This window comes from Sitophilus oryzae, unplaced genomic scaffold (genome assembly GCF_002938485.1).
Source record: "Sitophilus oryzae breed Bouriz unplaced genomic scaffold, Soryzae_2.0 scaffold_1801_pilon_pilon, whole genome shotgun sequence".
NCBI classification, from domain to species: domain Eukaryota; kingdom Metazoa; phylum Arthropoda; class Insecta; order Coleoptera; family Curculionidae; genus Sitophilus; species Sitophilus oryzae.
In genome coordinates, this window is record NW_022146504.1 from 1,946,987 (window position 1) to 1,968,962 (window position 21,976).

Consider the following 21,976-nt stretch of genomic DNA (forward strand, 5'->3'; position numbering starts at 1 on the left):
AAATTACAGTTACCTACCTACTAACGTGGCGATGAGATTAAAATACTTTGATAATTAGCAGGTACCGTATGATCGAAAATAAAACGGCGCGGCGTCCAATACAATGACAACGATCTTTATTTTATAGCCATCGCTGACGTCGTTTTTATTCGATCATATTGTATTATTTCTACTGTTATGATCGTCACAGAGTTAACCTTTTATTAATGCATCTGTACCTTATGTGTGTCTCTGGAACATTTGAAAACAAAATATAGAAAAATATGACATTTATTTGATAATCTAAACTGTTGATAAGTATTCTTTAAACAAGATAATACTAAAATATATTGATGCATTATTATTTTGTTAATTCATATTATATAAACATTTTACATATGTATAACTATAGGTGTAGGTATAAATTATATAATATATATGTATATCTAAAAATAATATAATAAGATTGTATATCATAAAAAACAAAATTTAGATTATTCCTTCTCTGCGATAATATCATTAAGTAAAGCTTTCAATTCATGAATTTCTTGTTTGAGAATATCTAATTCGCTCGCTGCTTGATTTGCTTCATCTTTTTCCCTAAAATATCTCTGCACTAAAAGTGACATTAATGCTGGATATTCCATTTCATTCATATTTTTATCAAAAGATGCCTTAGGGCTTGCTTTTCTCTGGCAACAACCGCCTACTTCATTATTGCCAGCGGCACGAGTACCATTCATCATTTCCATAAACATAGTAACTCCTCCTGGTGTCGGGATTAAATTAAAAGGCGATGGTGTAGCTGACTGAAGCATATACTCCAGATAAAAGTCAGTCTTGCCAAAAGTCCATTCAACTTCTAAATTATCTAAGACTCTTTGAAAAGTCGATGACATCGTAGCGATCAGCATGTTTAAAATCATGACTACTATAAGAACTTCGAATAAGGCGAAGCATATATATCCCACAGCTTCTGTAAATGTGTGCGTGTTAATAATTGTTGTTTTAGGTGTCTCTCCCGGTAAGTTTTCAATTACAACGTCTGCGCTCTCCAATGGCGCCATACACAGTATGGCCCAAAAAAATGTTTTCAAAGTTGAAGAGAAATCTACAAAAGACGATACCTGCTGGGTTTTCATCTCGTTATCATCTATTTGCACCATCCCATCATAATACTGATAGAATCTACATAAGCCTGCACTAAAGGATATTATTATTATCGTGAATATAGTAAAATACTTTGCCATATCGGCGCACATTTTTCCCAAAGATATTTGCAAAGGTCCCAGATAGTAATTTAATCTGCAGAAAAACATAAGCTTAAAAAACGCCATTATAACTGCAACAGCAAATGTGCCTTCGGCTATCAGTAATGGATCCAGATGGTGCCAATATTTTCGTTCCAAGTCTACCTGGTCATTGTTAACGGCATCAAAATATGAAGCAAGCCAAAAAAGAAACGTTAATAAAAATAGACAGTTACTAATAACCGCGTGCCAATTCCATAATTTTTTAAAATATCTGGATGGCCCCACGAGCATCATCATTCTTATGCTACTCCATACGTGACCAGCCACAAACACTATAATAATCGGCTCCAATCCAGAGTTCGGGGGTTTCCTTTTCTGACCCGTTTTATCTATATTCGATTCTAGAAAGATTATGATGAGGAACACGATGTAAGCTGCTATATGGCTAATCATTTTATTCAGAGGTATACTCCAGTGCTTTGTTAAAGTGTGATTGGGTAGAGCTAAACACATCAAAGCTATAATGGGAAGTACAAAGATTCGTAAAACTGGCAAAATATAAGCGACAAACATAGATTTTAGTTTGTACTCGTGCCAATCGTCGCTCCACACTGCTTCAACTATTTGTTGGGTGTTCGGATGAGCCACGAAAGTTTTCTGTTTATAGTCCATAGCTAATGCTAACCTGGGAAGACTGTAAATACGCGATGACGTTCCAGAAGATTGTTTTAAAATGAGTTCCATTTCGCTAGTGCTTCGGCAGCAGGCAATTAAATCGACAGCAAAAGTACTAATTTCGCTTGATAATTCGGCATAAGCCACGCGAAATTCCGGCACTAACATGGAACATTCTTTTAGTTCCTCCGATAACTGAAAGGCTATTAGAATGGGATCGTGTGTGGAATGACAGATATAGGCTGGGTTCGTAACCGCACGGTACAAATTCAGTCTTAAACTCTCAGCATGAAGAAGATCGTCCCTTTCTAAATGTATTCTACAATCCGAACAGCGACAGCTTGCTGGATGGGGTTTACTAATAGTGTGTCCTCTCTGGATAAGGAGTTCTGCAATATAGTAAAATAATTATAGGTCAATATAGTATGATAACTATCGTATCGTTGTTTCTCAATTTCATAGGTAAATTTAATGGAACAAAAACTATTATTTAATCTAAAAATAAAGTTATCTATAATGTCGGAATGTGTGTCAAAAACAAATATACTTTTTTCTAAATTAAGTAGTAGTTTTTCTTCCATTATATATTTACCTATGAAATTGAGAACAACGATAAAATAACATTAATTTCTAGATGTATTGGTCATTAGAAAGTAGTAATAGTTTTCCACTTACCAACGAAATATATGAAATAGAAAGAATATAGCTGAGTGTAATGGATATTCTCCTTCATTAGTTGATAAAATAATTAGAAAACGTCGTAGAGTAAGATCCCAAAGCGATCAGGCATAACATGACTTATTTTTACAAGGATGAAACCTAAAGCGGGGTTTCCACATGCAAGGATTACGGGCGCCATTCAACTGGCGCCAGTTTTTTTTGTATGTGGAAACCTGTAAAATCGACTGGCGCAAGTTTAGTGGCGCCACTAATTCATGTGCCAGTAAAGTTCAACGCTCCTGTACTTTTTGGCGCCAGTTTTGTGTGTAAACAATACAGCAAGCATCCCGACCCGTAAAAATGTCGTTTGTTTCAAAAAAGTGGTCTACTAATTTAATAATAAAGTTTTTGGAAGCCTACGAACAACATCCTAGCTTATGGAACAATAAAATAAGTGATTATAAGGACCGAAATAAAAGGGATGAAGCCCTAAGAAAAATTGTTGGAGTCATGTCTGATTCTCTCAGCAACTTTGATGTAAATTCCGCAAAGGCCAAAATTCGAAGTATTATGAATACTTACACCCTAGAGTGGTGTTACAAGGTGTTAAAATCTCATAAAAAAGGTGTTAAAATCTCATAAAACTGACCGTAATAACATGCCAGTTTTAAATTTACTATAGACCTGTGGAAACGGGTAATGGCGCCATTTAATTGTGGCGCCAGTAATCCTTGCATGTGGAAACCCCGCTTTAGGCTCCCTCAGTAGTGCTCTCTTGTGCCTTGCATACCGGCGTGTTTGTGGGGTTTGCCCTGTGACACCTTGGCAGATACCAGATCAAAAGGGTACCTAAAAATAAGAGTTACTTTGTATGTCTGATTTTTTATACAGGGTGTCTTTATATATACAGGGTGTACCTATTCTAGTAAAAAAATTCTATTTTTTTCAAAATATCTCTGATGGTATATTTGATACACGTCTTTCATGCATCAAAATGCTATTTTGATATACAAAAAAAAATTGTTTTATTTCTTAGTATAGAACATGCATAGCGCGTATCAAGTTTAATAAAGATATCTGTAATAAAATCAGAGTTATTATAAAAAAAGTTTTTTTAGAAAAAATTATTACCCTGTATCTAAGTAATTAATATGCTTAGGACATACATTCATGTGAAATTTTTTCCTTAGAATAGATCCAAGAATCTTAACCACCTCCTTAAGTATTACCATGTCATTAAGGAACACCCTGTATATTGTGGAATATTACTCTGAAGTAGTATCAAAAGTATCAGACACTTTCCATGGACCAGAACGTTTATCAGACGATTTAAAGCTCCACAAACAAAAGTTAACTATCGATGTACCATGGATGTCGTTCTGAAACGCATGCGATTAGTACCCTCGCGCTGATATTTACGGCTGAATATTTTCTTAGGGGATGTTTGGTCATTACAATCTGTCTGATTGATTAAATATAACGTTATAATAGCTGTCTTAATAACATGTGTAAAAATCAGGCATGTAAAAATAAGTAAAGTTCATTTATTTTTTGTGGAGCGTCTGATAAATGTTCTGGTCCATGGAAAGTGTCTAATATTTTGATACTACTTCAGAGTAATATTCTACAATATGGTATATATAAAAATCAGCTATACAAATTTAAGTTAAGTAACTCTTATTTTTAGTTACCTCTCTCATCTGGTATCTGCCAAGGTGTCACAGGGCGAACCCCACAAACACGCCGGTATTCAAGGCACATGCGAGCAGTACTGAGAGTCTAAGGTTTCATTCTTGTGAAAATAAGTTATGTCTGATCCCCCCGGGATCTAGACTATAGGTTTAAGTTTGCGATTTCTAAAAATTCGACTTTTCAAGTGGGGAAAGATACGTTAAAATATATTTCAATGTAGTTTGATAGAGTTATCCCGTGGTTTAAATAAAATTTTCAAGAATGTCAGTTATAAACATAAGCACATTATGTTGTCATTAGTAAATTTATAGCGTGAAAATTAATAAATGTAAAAACGATATAAACAAAGATAATGGTCCAACTCCTTCCAGTTCTCTGTTACTATTGCTCTGGACTAGAAAATTAATTGTTACGCTCAGTCGCGTCGGTTTGACTCGCTTGGCTAGTTTTGCCACGCTTGGTCAGTGACAACTGAATACCAATATAAACGAGGAAAAACCAGGAAAATCTAAAAGTCAACCACAGAATTATCGACCCATAGCCCTTCACAGTTGTACCTATAAGCTCCTAGAACGACTTATTTTCAATAGAATAAAGGATAGTATCTTAGACCATATTCCAGTTGAACAGGCAGGTTTCATTTTTCAGGCATTTTTCAGGTTCTGGTAAAATCAGAATACGAAACAACATTATACAAAAACTTTGTGGTACTTCTTGGGGTGCCAAAGCAACAACACTTCGGATCTCCGCTTTTAGCCTGGTATTCAGTGTGGCAGAATATTGTGCACCCGTGTTGTTGAACAGCCACCACACAAATCTCGTAGACAGACAGCTGGACAACACCATGCGGCTGATTACAGGAACAATCAGATGCACATCTAGTCACTGGCTTCCAGTTCTGAGTAACATCCTACCTCCAAATCTACGCAGAAACGAGGCTCTTCTTAGAGAATTTGATAAAATACTAGCTAACCCAACGCTACCTGTTCATGAAACACTTCCTGCTTTACAGGTGAATAGACTGAAGTCGAGAAATCCACCTTTGCGAACAGCTGAACAACTAAAAAGCGGTAACTACAATTCTCGAGAACAGTGGCTTCAGTTATGGAGAGAAGTGCATCTATACTCCTGGTTGAAAAATAACTATTGCCAGACACCGGGTACCGATCTAAACCGGAAAACATGGTCAACTTTGAATAGGATACGCTCTGGTCATGGAAGATGTGCGGATTCCCTTTATAAGTAGGGTAAAATACCTTCCCCAGAATGTGATTGCGGATCCCCTCACCAAACCATCCATCACATAACTAGAGAGTGCAACCTACGCGCTTATGGTGAAGACTGGAGGGACTTTCTGGAGACTTCTCCAGCAACTTTGGAATGGTTAGGGCATCTAGATGTTAATATATAGTGTTCGTAAATACGTGTTTTATGTTGTCTTTTTATCATATACTTGTTTTTTTTATATTTACATTGTAACGTTTTCACTTACATTGTAGTTTATTTTATGTCTATGTTTAAGAGTCTGATTTTCTTGCATGTATATGAGCCATACGCTAAATAAATAAATAAATAACCGATATAAAAATTTGTAGATATTAGTTTAGTTTTAATTATCTGCTGATGATGCTAACATGGTTAGCGAAACGTGCATCCAGTGCATACGTAAAGTCTTTTGGTGTATTGTGGTAGAATATACAATGTAATGTTTATATGTTGCATTATATATAAAAGGTATAATATGTATTATACCTATAATTTCATAATGTCCACACTGAGATGCTAAAATCAAAGGGGTAACATAGTCGGGAAAATCTGAGCTATGCGTAACACCGACAAATTCCAAACTAGGTGCAATTTGGCTCAGTTTTTCTAAAAGGCTTTCCAAAATTTTTCTCTGGTTGTCTTTGACGGCATGCAACACGCAATCACCGATATCGATTCCAGGTTGAGTGAGAAGAAATTCTACCATTGGCTCTGAATGATTCTGCACTGCTACTAACAATGCTGATACTCCTTGAAAATTAACGCAATTGATATTGAAACCGCGATTGGTTTCCAAAAATGCTTTAACAGCCAACACATCACCTAAAATTCATAACATGATAAGTATTTAACAAGCTTTTGTTAGCTTCACCTGTTTGTATGTATACAGGGTGCAGAGTGTCAAAAAATAATGTATCTAACTTCTACAGATAAAAATAAAACGTTTAAATGTTACGATGCATCGATTTTAGTATTAGCGAAAATATGAGATTAATTGAGACGCTTAGAATAAAAGAGATACCAGTGGCTTTTTTCTAAGTATAGATTTAGATATAATAGAATGCCAATTTATTTTGTATAAAATGGAATTAAGTAAATTCTCCAATGGCACTAAGTAGAGTAGAGTGTTGAATTTACTTAATTTCCTTTTATACTAAATAAATTGGTATCTAACAAAAGTATCTAAATCTGTACTTAAGTCCATTTAAAACAAAAAGTCACTTTGGTTACTTTTATTCTAAACTCCTCAATTTAATTATAATCTCTTTACATTTTTTATCATTTCGCTAATACTAAAATCGACGCATCCAAACCAAACCAAACCGTTCACTGTATCAAACTAAACGAAGAGCGCCTTTGTAATATTAAAAAAAAGTCTTTGTTTTTTATGTCATTTATTGAAATTACTTTATCTACAAGGATAAAAAAGTACGACCAGTAGTACTCTACTCTATTGTAAAGTACGCTTTACAAGAAATAAATACACTATCGCCGTTCCCTTTGACACAGTGGCGTAGCGCTACTACCGCAAACCCCCGCAGCTGTGGGGGGCCCAGGCCTAAAGGGGACCCGAAACCTCTAAGGTCCGGGAATAAAATAATATAAAAATAGAATTATTCCCAAAATAGGGAATAGGAGAGGAGGCCGGGGGGGGCCTAACTCAAATTTCGCGGGGCGGCCCATAATTTGTCGCTACGCCACTGCTTTGACATTAAAATATTCACGAAAAACGGATTACCATTGTTACTAATAACATTAGTCTAACTAAACATTAGTCAACATGTGCCTCTTTTGCTATATAGGTTCAATAATAATTGCTCTAAATGTTTCGTATACCTGATACAAAGCATGATTTCGATTTTTTTTGTTTAAAAAAAAACTTCGTCAGCGTAAAAATTATTCTTTTCAGTTTTATTTAGAGTTGGTTAGAGTAAAGTTAGAAAATGTTGATATTTGAACGTGCGGACATCTGGAAATCTGGAACGTGCTACTGTTCCAAGTCAAGGGTATTTAAAATCTATTAAGACACCGGATGAAATTAGATATATATTGTTACGTTAGCCTGGATACTAGGGCACGAGGGTCACAAGGATCACAAGGATAACAAAAAATCAGATGAAAGGGCCCAGAACCCTTCTGCGGCGTTTCAAAAGCAGTCACGAGAATGGCTACAAAACGTGGGTGTCCAACATGGTGTCCAACAGAGACGAAAAAGTTCATAGTAGAACATTGCGAAAATTTGGGGCAGACCTGATAAACAAAGACAGAAAGACAATCAAAGTTGTAGTGCATCTGCTAACAGGACATTGTAACCTGAATAGGCCTCTAAAGCTGATGGGATTGATGGACAAAGCCACATGCAGGTTCTGTCAATCTGAAGAAGAATCGACAGATCACATTTTATGTCGGTGCTATATCCTGGTCAATGTGCAATTCTTTGTGTATACAATAATAGGCTATACAATGATAGGCTATTGAGAAAGAGATATATGGAGGGTTCAACCTTCAAATTGCTAGATTTTTGAAGAGGATAGGACTGGGGAATGTGACCTACATACATACATACATACATACTAGGAATGTGACCTAAGGATCAGAAGACGACCACAATATATCTGAAAAGGTCGCAGGGAGTAATTGTCAATTTCTCACACTTTCGGTAGGCCATTATAGGGTTTAGATCCCCTCAGATTATGCCTATACCAGCATAAAGAAAATACTTTAACATTTTCTTGTATTATACTCATCTTATACGAAATTTTGAAAAACGGAATAAGTAATTTTTTAGGTAGATTTTTTTTGGCGAAAATCTAACATAAGGTTTATAAGTATAGTTAAATTTATCCGGAGACAAGGGAGGACTCGATATAATAAAGTTATACCGGTTAGCTTACTATGAGGTTAAGCTACTTAAACTTAAATATTTATGGAATAAAAAAATTAACAAATAGAACATAATATCGATGGTTTAGGTTTCATATAAACACCTATAAAATTATTAAAATTTAAGACACATCTACAACTTATTAATTTACTGGTGCAGTTAATCTCTAAATTTAATCGCACATAGGTGTGTCAGCAGCAGACGAAGAAACCGTGGCGGAAAATAATACAAAAAAAAATGAAATAGAACAAAGGACAGAAATGCGGATGGCAGTTTACGGAAATTAAAAACCTGAATAATTAAAATTAAAATGCGTCTCCTATCTGGATTTCGGAATAGAACGGTCCATATATTCTAAGGATATATATTACAATCTAAAAATATGAAATATGTTCTAAATGAACATATTTCATATTTTTGAAGCTGGTATTTTGACAAAGATCACAGAAAATATAGTTATGCCCAAAGATGAATAGACAGCTATTCTAATGGAGCATTATAGGCTCAAAGTTTTTACTTGCTTTACTTACTATGCTTTTGCATAAATAAAAAACTTACCTATTAGGATGAGCCAAATAAACTAACCTATGGAATTTATGGATTAAAATGAACCTGATAACCGAGAGAAAAATATCCACGGAAGGCAGGATTTTTAGCTCAATTTTATAACGTGTCGGTGAACATTCAAAGTTTTCCATTTAAATAACACGTAAAGAAATCTTTTTCAATTAAAAGTACCATAACTTTAAAACGGTTTACGATAAAAAAAATTACATCGCGGATTCTTGTAGAGCATAAAATTTCCTAAAAAAATCTATCTGAGAGTAATTACCTGAGAGTAATCTAGGTTTTTTTTGTTAAATATGAAAATTAATCAATAAACACTAAAACTGCATTTTTTTTCCTTTTCAAAGCTTTACTTTATACGAATTATTGAATTGAAAATAATTACTTTCAGATATCGTCATAAAAAACAATTTTCGTACCACGAATTTGGGACAAGATTTTTATCTGTATACATAAGTATATCGTCAAATATCCCTAAAAAAATTATTTAATTATTAAATTATCCCTAAAACCAAACCAAATCAAACCAAACCAAACCTAACCCTAATTGCACGAAGCAATCCCCTGCTTTCTAGTACTGCTATTAAAAATGAGTTAGCTCGCCTTGAAGGAGTAAATGTTTCAAGAAAGCCCATAGCAAGAAGACTCCATGACAGAGGATTACATTTAAGAAGGCCTCTACGTGTTCCGAAGCTTAATTTACAGCACAAAATTAGCGACTACAATGGGCTGAGGAGATGAGAGCAAATGGACCTAATTGGAATTTCGTCATGTTTAGTGATTAAACAAGAATAGGTCTAGTGTCAGACTCGCGACGAACTTTGTTCTGGAGAGCATCTGGAAGACTCAATCCCGTGTCCCGTTTCAAGGAGGAAGCATTATGGTATGGGCAGGTATAATGCATGGAGCTCAAACTCCTCTTGTTTTTATTGATGGCACAATGACAGGTGCCTCATATCTTACAGACGTTTTAGAGCCAATTGTGCGTCCATTTCGAGGGGCAGTGGGGGATGAATTTGTTTACATGGACGATAATGTCATCTTCAAATAATGTCGATAATGTCATTCTCAACATCTTCTGGACAACTTAATTGAGAGCATGCCACGTCGCCTCACAGCTTGCATTGAGGCTCGAGGAGGCAATACAAACTATTAGTTGTGAGAAATAATTAAAATTGTTTTCAATATTTTTTGTTTAAAATAATATTTGTTTTTGTTGATTTTCACTCATTATGAAAAAAAATTATAGCAGCCTAGTTGTACTTAGATTTTTAATTTATTATATTAGTTAGTCGTGTAGTAAGCAAATATGTCCAAAAATATAAAAGCAATCATATTAGGTCCAAAATAAAACAAAAATATCGTTATATGCAATAATTTTGGCCATGTGTGTATATTGCACAAAATATAATTTTCTGGATATATATACTTTATTAAAAAAAGTCGTATTTTTTATTTATTAACTTTTTCCACTTATCTCACCTGGTACGATTAGAATACGTTAATGTAAGAATTCTAAAAGCAATTTGACCCCCTTTTAGGTCTTGTATTTTAAAAAAATTGCCGAAAATTAAAAAATCATTTTTTTTTCTCACACTGCATGTATTTTTTTGACAAACTTAAAAATTATTTAGAACCATAAAAAAGATCCCCTAAAAACTCACGTGATTTAATATCACACGATACAGATGAGAGTACTGAGGCAGAAAGAAAAGCGAGTAAAGAGATTTGGAATTTCATTAGAACTCATCTCTACGAACCAGCACCACACGTACGGAAACAACAAACGAAAGGAAGTATCTATACAGGGTGGCGCACCTCGTTCGCGTCGGTTGGTTATACGAAATCGGAAAGATGTAGAAACAAAATATTTTATGGGTACTTATATGTGGGAAAACAATGTACATAATTTAACTTTATTTTGAAATGTACAGGGTGTGTCAGAACTAAGATCCAAACCAAAGTTATATTTTTTCTTATAGAACATACCCGGTATTTTATTTCATTTTTGGATTCTTGGACATAAAAGAAGGCATTTAGTATAAGGGTTTAATATGTTTAAAAGCTTTGGCTTTGGAAATATTTAAAGATATTTAAATATGCATGCTATAATAAAAAATTTTGTCAACACCTTGTACATTACTTTTCAGAGTTAATTCTTGTGCTGACTTACAAGCCAGAGAAATAAACTTTACTAAAAATTTTGATTGCTTTCTTAAATGCATACAGGGGCAGTGGCGGATTAAGGGGGGGCGGAAGGGGCGGCCCGCCCCGGGCCCCTTTTTCAAGGGGGCCTCCAAACCTTAATAAGTAATTTTTTATTCAACTGGCAAACAGGCCAATATGTGTTCAGTAGTTATAAAGTAATGTATGCATATAATAGTATGCAAACCATAAGTATACGCAAACTAAACACAGTATAAATGGAAGCAGATATTTACTTATCAATTATTAGGCCCCAGTAATTGTCAATGGCATGTTTCTATTTACGAAATTAAATCAAGGGGTAATTTTCTTTGTTTAGAATATCGAATAATTATTATTTATAATATATTCGAATAATTATTATTTATTCTTGGACCTATATAGGAGTATACCCCAATTTTGTAAGGGTCCCCTTACAAAATCGCGGTATTTACCTGGTACGGCCGCGAAAGTAACGCGGCTTATATGTGGAACCAGTACCCATCACTTTGTCATCATAAATTGCCATTAAATGTATGTAAACATTCGCTCGGGGATTGTTTTATTACGTCAAATTGCATTCGTTTTTCAATTTAAATGTATTATTATAAGCTTTAAAAAAATGATGTTATCGTTTTTGATACCTTTTTGAAGCTAGGGCCCTCGAGGGGGCCCTTAATTCTTTGGTCGGGGCCTGTCGCGCGTCGGGTCCCTACGTAAAAACGGCACTGCCGATGAATAACATATTTATATCTACAGTATGTCCGCGGATTGTCTTCATAAAATTTTTTGCTTGTTCTAAAATGGTAATTCCTGTTTATACTTTTCCAAATTTCCATACCGTTTTAGAGAAAAATAAAAAAAAACATGAAAATTTTTTTGATAGATTATTATTGACAGAACTTTAATTAAAGTTATATTTTTTGCTGTTTTAAAATGTTATAGAAGCACAAAATTTATTTAGTTCAATGCTACGAAAGGGTGATAATAGTTATCGGAAAATGTGACTTTAACATCAAAAATATATATACGTTAATCAAAATGAATTATAACTTAATAGAAGATTATTTTCTTTTATCTATGATTATAACGATCTATCAAAAAATGAAATCGAAATTATATACCATAGCGTTTTAATTTTTACGACTTTTACTTTTTTTAGGATTTTTTGGGGGGAAAAATTACTTATTACAGTTGAGGGTTGGAACCTTTGGTGTTAAACAGCAAAATAAAAACACTAAATCACCACAATACACCAAAACACTTTTACTTTTACACTGGACGCGCGTTTCGCTAACCATGTTAGCATCATCAGCAGATGATTATAAACTAAAGTACAATCTACAAGTTGAGCGTTTATATACTGCCCAGTGGGCACCGAGTGGCGTGGCAAGAACTAGCCAACCGAGTCAGAGCCAACTGAGCGTAACAGTTAGATTTCCGCCACTAGAGTAGTAGGAACAAAGAACTTGAAGGAATTGGACCGTTGTCTCTGTTCATACTATCTTTACATTTATTAATTCTGATGCTTTTCATATGCATCTAATTGCCTGTAATTTGAGACTTGTTTAATTAATTTTAAATTATTAAGATCTATACAATGTTCTTTATCAACAATATGTTCGGCAACGCAAAGATTTATCCGGTCTACCATATCTTATCTGAGCTAAATGTTCTTTAAATCTAGTTAATATTGATCTTCTAGTTTGCCCAACATATTTCTGATTACAATCTTTACAAGAAATTTCATAAATACCCGACCTTTCCAGTGGAGATGTTTTATCCTTTGGATTACCTAATAATTGTTGTAATTTATTATTAGCACTATACACAAGTTTATAATTGACATTCTTAAAAATTCCTTTTAGACCACGGGTTAACTCTCTATCAAACGGTATCGAAAAATATTTAGAAGTATCTTTCTCCACTTGAAAAGTCGAATTTTCAGACATCATTAACCTATACCTACGTTTTCTAATTAATTTATCAACCAGTGAAGGAGAATATCCATTACACTCAGCTACATTCCTAATGTAATCTCTTTCTATTTCATATCTTTCGTTGGAAAGTGGGAAACTAAGTAATCTATGAACTAAGAAATTTAAACTAGCCATTTTATGTTCAACACTATGATGTGATTCATTAGGAGATCTGCGTGTGGTCGTCGTATTTTCCTATAGATATCAAATTCCAGGCAATTATTAGCATTTCTAATAACTAATACATCTAGAAATGGTAATCTGTCGTTGTTCTCAATTTCATGCGTAAATTTAATGGAAGGAAAACGATTATTTAACTTAGAAATAAAATTATCTATGGTGTCTGAATGTGTGTCAAAACAGCAAAAATATCATCCACATACCTAAACCAAACTCTTGAAAAATACTCAAACTGATTCCTAGCCTCCACTTCAAACCTGCTCATGAATAAATTAGCTTAAAATGGAGACAATGGATTACCCATTGCTGTACCTTCCCGCTGTTCAAAAAAAGTTGTTATTAAATTGAAAACAATTTTGTTTCATACATAACGATGTAAGCTCAATATATTCAGTCACATTTGTTGTCGAGACCATTTGCGTTCAGTAATTCCTTCAAATAGCCTAAAGTATGTGGAATTGGAACACTTGGGAACAACGAAGACACATCAAAGGAGACCAAAATTTCACCTTCATGCAATGTTATATCTTTAATTTTGTTAATGAATTCAATATTATTTTTAACTGCGAAAGAAGGTTCATGATCAGGTAAATTTTCGAACTCCCTTGATAACCATTTTGCCAAATTATAAGTCGGAGAACCTACAGCCGATACAATTGGGCGCATAGACTTGTCCGGTTTATGAATTTTGGCAAAGCATACAATTTTGGTAATGAGGGATTGGATACTTGCAATTTCCTCTTTAAAGAAAGATCAATAAGGGTGTTACATTCTTTTAGAGTTTTTTAACGTCTGCTACCATCTTAGACAAAGGATTCTTTTTCAAATTTATGTAGGGGCCATTATCGATTAAGTTGTTAACCTTATCGTAATAGTCTTTTTTATCTAATATAACAACCTTATTTCCCTTATCAGCTTTTAGGTAGAAACAATCTTTGTTACGCAAACTCTTGACAATATTGTGCTCCTTGTTAGATTTTGAATTGAAGCCTATGGACTTTACAAAAAACTTACTTATAAGCTAACTAATGTAGAGTATGAATGTTGGTGTCTCTTTCAGAGAAATATGTTTGTGGTTATCAATTCAAAATTTGTTAAAAAAAATGTCCATTTTGAATAGTAAGTTTAAAAAATTAAAAAGCTCTAAAAACAAACATGTTTTCCAAAGAGACATAAACATAGTAGAGAATCTTTCTTCGCAGACTTTTGATAAACAAGAGCTCAGTTTATTAAACAAAGGTTTAAAGTTTGCATTGCCCAACTCTGGTAGCGCTTTGGAGGAAATCGTCGTTGGTGTTGAAACTGCTATTCAGCACTTGCCCGAGGCTTCTAAAGTATTTGCAAGAGAGGCTTGTAGAAATCAGTTATCAAAAAATATCGTTTCAAGTAAATCATTAAAATCTAACAAGGAGCACAATATTGTCAAGAGTTTGCGTAACAAAGATTGTTTCTACCTAAAAGCTGATAAGGGAAATAAGGTTGTTATATTAGATAAAAAAGACTATTACGATAAGGTTAACAACTTAATCGATAATGGCCCCTACATAAATTTGAAAAAGAATCCTTTGTCTAAGATGGTAGCAGACGTTAAAAAAACTCTAAAAGAATGTAACACCCTTATTGATCTTTCTTTAAAGAGGAAATTGCAAGTATCCAATCCCTCATTACCAAAATTGTATGCTTTGCCAAAAATTCATAAACCGGACAAGTCTATGCGCCCAATTTATCGGCTGTAGGTTCTCCGACTTATAATTTGGCAAAATGGTTATCAAGGGAGTTCGAAAATTTACCTGATCATGAACCTTCTTTCGCAGTTAAAAATAATATTGAATTCATTAACAAAATTAAAGATATAACATTGCATGAAGGTGAAATTTTGGTCTCCTTTGATGTGTCTTCGTTGTTCCCAAGTGTTCCAATTCCACATACTTTAGGCTATTTGAAGGAATTACTGAACGCAAATGGTCTCGACAACAAAACTGTGACTGAATATATTGAGCTTACATCGTTATGTATGAAACAAAATTGTTTTCAATTTAATAACAACTTTTTTGAACAGCGAGAAGGTACAGCAATGGGTAATCCATTGTCTCCATTTTTGGCTAATTTATTCATGAGCAGGTTTGAAGTGGAGGCTAGGAATCAGTTTGAGTATTTTCCAAGAGTTTGGTTTAGGTATGTGGATGATATTTTTGCTGTTTTTGACACACATTCAGACACCATAGATAATTTTATTTCTAAGTTAAATAATCGTTTTCCTTCCATTAAATTTACGCATGAAATTGAGAACAACGACAGATTACCATTTCTAGATGTATTAGTTATTAGAAATGCTAATAATTGCCTGGAATTTGATATCTATAGGAAAAATACGACCACACGCAGATATCTTCCTAATGAATCACATCATAGTGTTGAACATAAAATGGCTAGTTTAAATTTCTTAGTTCATAGATTACTTAGTTTCCCACTTTCCAACGAAAGATATGAAATAGAAAGAGATTACATTAGGAATGTAGCTGAGTGTAATGGATATTCTCCTTCACTAGTTGATAAATTAATTAGAAAACGTAGGTATAGGTTAATGATGTCTGAAAATTCGACTTTTCAAGTGGAGAAAGATACGTCTAAATATTTTTCGATACCGTTTGATAGAGAGTTAACCCGTGGTCTAAAAGGAATTTTTAAGAATGTCAATTATAAACTTGTGAATAGTGCTAATAATAAATTACAACAATTATTAGGTAATCCAAAGGATAAAACATCTCCACTGGAAAGGTCGGGTATTTATGAAATTTCTTGTAAAGATTGTAATCAGAAATATGTTGGGCAAACTAGAAGATCAATATTAACTAGATTTAAAGAACATTTAGCTCAGATAAGATATGGTAGACCGGATAAATCTTGCGTTGCCGAACATATTGTTGATAAAGAACATTGTATAGATCTTAATAATTTAAAATTAGTCTCAAATTACAGGCAATTAGATGCATATGAAAGCATCAGAATTAATAAATGTAAATATAGTATGAACAGAGACAACGGTCCAATTCCTTCAAGTTCTTTGTTCCTACTACTCTAGTGGCGGAAATCTAACAGTTACGCTCAGTTGGCTCTGACTCGGTTGGCTAGTTCTTGCCACGCCCACTCGGTGCCCACTGGGCGAGTATATAAACGCTCAACTTGTAGATTGTACTTTAGTTTATAATCATCTGCTGATGATGCTAACATGGTTAGCGAAACGCGCGTCCAGTGTAAAAGTAAAAGTGTTTTGGTGTATTGTGGTGTTTTTATTTTGCGGAAAAATTACATTAAAAAACTACATTTTTATGTTTTTATTTTTTCTAAAACGGTATGGATATGTAGAAAATTATAAACGCCATTTTACAACAAGCAAAAATTCTTATGAACGCATTTTTTTCAAAAAGTCAATAATTAAAAAGTTTTTCCTCTTGTAAAGACAATCCGGGGACATACTGACTGTAATATACAGGGTGTCCCAGAAATAAGTACAAGTATTTTACTGGTAGTATAGTTCAACCCCAGAAACACGTCTATGAGGTTTTTTTCGCGAAAAAACAATTGAAAACTTCGGGAATTTTTTTAGTTAAAAAACATAATTTCTTGTTAATGTGACAACATACATATGTTGTCATCATACATAGATTAAAATTACAAGAACAAATTTACAAGAGCAACTTTTTTTTTGTATATTTTCAAAGTAAAATAACTCCGTTATTTTGGACTTATTTGGAAAACGATAAAGAAAAAATATGGTTCTTTTATCTCCCACCCCTTAAAATACTTGCACTTATTTCTGTGACACCCTGCATATATCGATTTTTATTACAATTAGTACAGTATATAAATACTTATAATTTGTCAACCATTATTCATACGTCATTCAATCTTTACAAAATGTGCAGACCGGGGGCCACATTTAGCTTTGCCGCCCCGGGCCCCCGACAGGCTTAGTCCGCCACTGTACCACCACTGTCGTTATTTTAAATACAACACTATGTATTTTTTTGAATAAGTCGAAGCAGATTTAAATGCTCTTTCAAACTATATTAGGGTTTCCTATACCTATCTGGCTCAGATTTTGAATAAAAAGCGTTTATTTAATAAAATTGTAATCAAGATGGCTTGTCGCCATGGCAATTTTCTAATGACACTTAGTAGCTATTTTCAACGACATTACTTTGTGGACTTTATTTAAATTTATAACAGATTATTTTTATTTAATTTACCTACAATAAGGTTAATAAGTAAGTATTTATTATTTTAACAAGAAAAATGAAGCAATATCTGCTGGCGAAAGGAATGGATATGTTACTAGTGATTTTATTTTGTGAGAACAATTATTGTTTGTTGGCCTGAAGCGTTTATGCTGAAAGATATCCAAATAGGAATTTTCTAGACAAGCGTTCCTTTGAAAAACTACTTTTCATATGTCGCAGAGTTGATAGTGTGGTGTATGAAAAACCTATTAGGCAGAAACCTGTCGTTGGAAGTGAAGAAAATGAATTTGCCTTAATTGGCTCTTTTAGAGAAAATCCAATATATCTTCAAGTCATCATATTATAAATCAAAGAACTACTTCTTTATTTTTCTTGATAAAATAATAAATACTTACTTATTAAACTATGGTAGGTAAATTAAATAAAAGTAAGCTGTTATAAATTTAAATAAAGTCCATAAATTAATGTCCATTTTCAAAATAGCTATTAAGTGTCGCTAGAAAATTGCCAGGCGACACCAGCCATCTTGATTGTTATTTTATTGAAAAATCGCTTTTTATTCAAAATCTGAGTCAGATAGGTATAGGAAACCCCAATATAGTTTGAAAGAGCATTTAAAGCTTGGACTTATTCAAAAAAATACATAGTGTTGTATTTGAAATAACGAAGTTTTTATGTAAAATAAATATTTAAAATAAACCAGCAATTTTTGATCCCCTGTATACATTTAAGGAAGCAATAATTTTTTTAGTAAAGTTTATTTCTCTGGCTTCAAAGTCAGCACAAGAATTAACTCTGAAAAGTAATGTACAGGGTGTTGAGAAACTTTGTATTATAGCATGCATATTTAAATATCTTTAAATATCTCAAAAACCAAAGCATTTAAACAAATTAAACCCTTATAATAAATGCCTTATTTTATGTCCAAGAATTCAAAAATGAAATAAAATACCGGGTGTGTGTGTTCCATAAGAAAAAATATAACTTTGGTATGGATCTTAGTTCTGACACACCCTGTACATCTCAAAATAATTTTAAATTAAGCACATTACCTCTCTACATATACCCATAAAAAAATGTGTTTCTACATCTTTCCGTTTTCGTATAATCAACCGACAAGGCGAATGAGGTGCGCCACCCTGTATATTAACAAAATGCATCCTTCCAAATGAGATGAAAAAACATGAAACGGAGCGAAGGAAAATGGATGTTTAAAAGGCTGGACCTCTTCACATCCAAAATAGGGCTAAGGATCAATGTATCCCACCCTATAAATATCTAGGTTGGATGACACCATGTAATACCATATCTACCTTTCTGCATAAGTCCCGCCTAATGTGGCCGATTTAAGAAAATCAACAATTCCAATGTGACACTGTAACTCTCTTTTCCAAATTAATTATGTTGTTTGATAAGGTGTCCATTAAGGTATATAGGTATGTTAACGTTTTTTCGTAAATACTATCCCCCATAAATCAAATGAAAAGTAAAGTTAAATGTTAAATATTTAAGTTAAGGTCTTCTTTGGAGAACTGGCCTTTGTGGAGCCGTCTCAGATACTGGCTTTTGTCAAAGCCCTGAGACTGCCCTGAGTTATCATCCGTTATAACTCAAGAAAGGGGAACACACAATAGATCTGTAAGGTAGCGGTAATTAAACACCACCCCCCACCCCACTCCTCGTAAACATTCTAAAGTATTTTTCCTGCCAGAGCTAGTTTCGAAAGGACCAACTTTTTTAATGGGAAAACTGATTTACCGAGTATCTAAATCGACTCTTACAAGATATGCGACCTCATCCGGCCTCTAAAGGTGCGTCTACATTGCTCGTGATCCTGTTCGCGCTCTTGCTTCTGATTGTGCTTGCGTTGTTTACGCTTCCTGTTTGTCGTGTTTCTCAAGATCTTTCGGCTCGCAAGCGACGGCGTCCACATTGTAACGTAGTGCTTGCGTTCGTGCTGTTCGGACATAGATGATACCGCATTATTTTTAATAGTGGCTGCTAGTGCGATGTAAAACGAAGGAAACAAAGAGTAAAAAAAGGCGATGTTGGATGTCTAATAATTTGAAAAGTAGATCGCAGCACAGTGAAAGTAAACATATGCGCGATTTTCAAACAGACAGAATGTTTTTTAACATTTTTATCGCATGTCCGCTACTGATTTTAAGAGACTTATGAACTTAGTTGGCCCCCGTATAGAGAGAAAAAAAAACAACGTTTAGGAAGTGTATTCCGATTAAAAAAAGATTGGCCATAACATTAAGATTCTTTACAACTAGAGACTCACATACCAGCTTGGGTTACTTATTCAAAGTTTTTAGCAACGCATTTCAAAAACAAATTGGCGCCGGGAGGCACGTATAGCCGACCATACTAAAATATGTTAATATCTCAAAAACTACGACTTTGACTGATTTTGATGTTATTACAAATTTTGTTGCAAATATTATTCTTAATCTAAATTTGAAAACCGCGTTTCGCTAGCTACTGTAATTTTGGAGTTACGATTTTTTTAAATTTTTAACCCCCTCCCATACCCCCTTACCAACCTCCCACCCCCACCAAAAACTAATGGCCAGATTCTCGGGTGCCACAGTATTTTTGTGCCAAATTTGGTTAAAATCGGTTCAGCAGTTTTTGAGTTATCGTGTTACAGACGGACAGACAGACGGACAGACAGACACCATAAAAATATTTTGTATTGAGAAGAAGACAACCAAATAACTCATTTTGAGTGAAATTAAAAAAACTTTTTTTTTGCCGATCTTAATAGCCTACCATACCTATTGGTATGGTCGGCTAAAAATACCAGGCGTATGCCAAAATATAAATAAAGTTCTCAAAGATCACATTAAGAAAAGGTATATTTAATATTACTAATCCAAGAAAAAACACAAATATTTGTAATTCTGAACAAATTAAAATAAGAAAAATCATGGTAGTATCATCATACTGCAGTAAATACCCAATCCTATGAATGAAACCAAACTAAAAATTAACAAACAACGCATACAGCACGAGCGCTTCAAACCGCCGTAAAGTATGCTCCCATGGCTCCGAAGCGTCTCTTTGATGAACCGGCATTTTATGAAATCACAAGCACGTGGAACACCGCGAGCGTCGCGAGCGCCGCGAACATCTCGCTCTGACTGTTTGCTATGTTTTTTGTGTTCCACGTGTTCGTTCGGCCTGCTCGCGAGCAATGTGGACGCAGCTTAACAAGCGCGGCGCGCGGCCTGAATAAGCAGTGGGTCTCAATTAAGTTTTACACTCTTGCCTTGGAACAACAGCATCACGGATATTTCCAGTCCACCCATCCGAATATCAAGATCGTCTAACGTCCTTTAACTTCTGTGATCGATCCGGAGCCAGTGTTTCAAGGTAGCTGAGCTGTTGCCCATTCAGATGAGAACACATAAAATATCTGTTTTAAACTATTCTACCTACTTAAATTATTAAGAAAATAAGTAATTTTCAATAATTCTAATTTTAAAAGATAAGTTTAGGTAACAGTTAGGTATTGAAAAAATAGCGATAATGAATACCTGCAGCTACAAGTTCAAAAAACTTTTTTTCAGATTCTTGTAAATGTGGCAATATAATGCTGGGTCTAGGCATTAAGGTATCGGGCTCGTCTGAAAGACGACGATAGGGTGGTACTCCTGTTTGATTAGGCAGGGGCGGTTTTCTGTTTTCATCCTCTTCCATTATGATCAAAAAGTATGATATTTAAATATTTAAAAAATTTTGATGTTTTTTTTAGATGCGATGGTTTGAATGCTGCCAGTGTCAAAAAATATTTTCAGAAAATACAGGGTAAATGAAAAGGGGAAATACTAAACCCCACTAAACCAACTAACTAAAAAATTGATAAAAATGAGAAATTTAAAAATTATTCAGGATTTCTATTCTAGAGAAATTCTTGTACTAATTCAGGCCTACACTGTATCATTCTTGAAATATCACCATCATCATCATCATTTTCAGCTTATTCAACCATTCCCAATTATTATGGTATAGCCGTGGTATAGCCTCCCTCACATACATATACAGGGTGTCCTAATATTCCGTGGACAATTTACCTCTATACAAAAGTGCTTCGTTTGTCCGTTAGATGGGATTAAACTTTAAAAAAATAAATACATTTTTTCAGATATTTTAACAACCGATATTCTGATTTGAATGAAATTTTGGGTGTCTATGTTTTGCTAAGAGCTTTAACATATGATTTCCATAAAAATCAAAAAAAGTACGGGAAATGTTAAAACAACTACACCAACCCCTACAATAAAAACCTAAATTTTAGTATAAATACTTTCCTAACTCAACCGACGACCGATTTTTTTTTTTCGTAAGATGGTCCTAGTATTTACCATATTTTTTATCTCTTGTAAAAAACGCCAACGCACATACTTT

The 21,976-nt window shown here is 34.0% G+C and overlaps 1 protein-coding gene across 2 annotated transcripts; it reads right to left on the bottom strand.

The window, feature by feature from the left end:
• Window positions 1-223: 223 nt before the first annotated feature.
• Window positions 224-21,349, bottom strand: LOC115882989 (short transient receptor potential channel 5-like). 2 transcript variants are annotated; one of them, XM_030901261.1, is made up of 3 exons: window positions 21,106-21,349; window positions 6,012-6,347; window positions 224-2,296 (listed from the first exon to the last, which is right to left on the bottom strand). In XM_030901261.1, exons 1-3 carry the CDS (start codon window positions 21,266-21,268, stop codon window positions 474-476), a joined length of 2,322 nt encoding a protein of 773 aa, XP_030757121.1. In that variant the 5' UTR covers window positions 21,269-21,349; the 3' UTR covers window positions 224-473. The 2 variants fall into 2 exon arrangements, with proteins under 2 accessions (XP_030757121.1, XP_030757122.1); XM_030901262.1 differs by lacking the exon at window positions 21,106-21,349 and adding an exon at window positions 20,838-20,998.
• Between the last annotated feature and the right edge of the window lie 627 nt (window positions 21,350-21,976).

Bases quoted from the DNA above. Each gene is read 5' to 3' on its own strand.
- LOC115882989 (XM_030901261.1), bottom strand. From the start codon at position 21,268: ATGGAAGAGGATGAAAACAGAAAACCGCCCCTGCCTAATCAAACAGGA. The intron at 6,348-21,105 runs GTATTCATTATC...TATGAATTTTAG, and splicing joins TTTTGAACTTGTAGCTGCAG to GTGATGTGTTGGCTGTTAAA. The intron at 2,297-6,011 runs GTATAATACATA...ACTATATTGCAG, and splicing joins TGGACATTATGAAATTATAG to AACTCCTTATCCAGAGAGGA.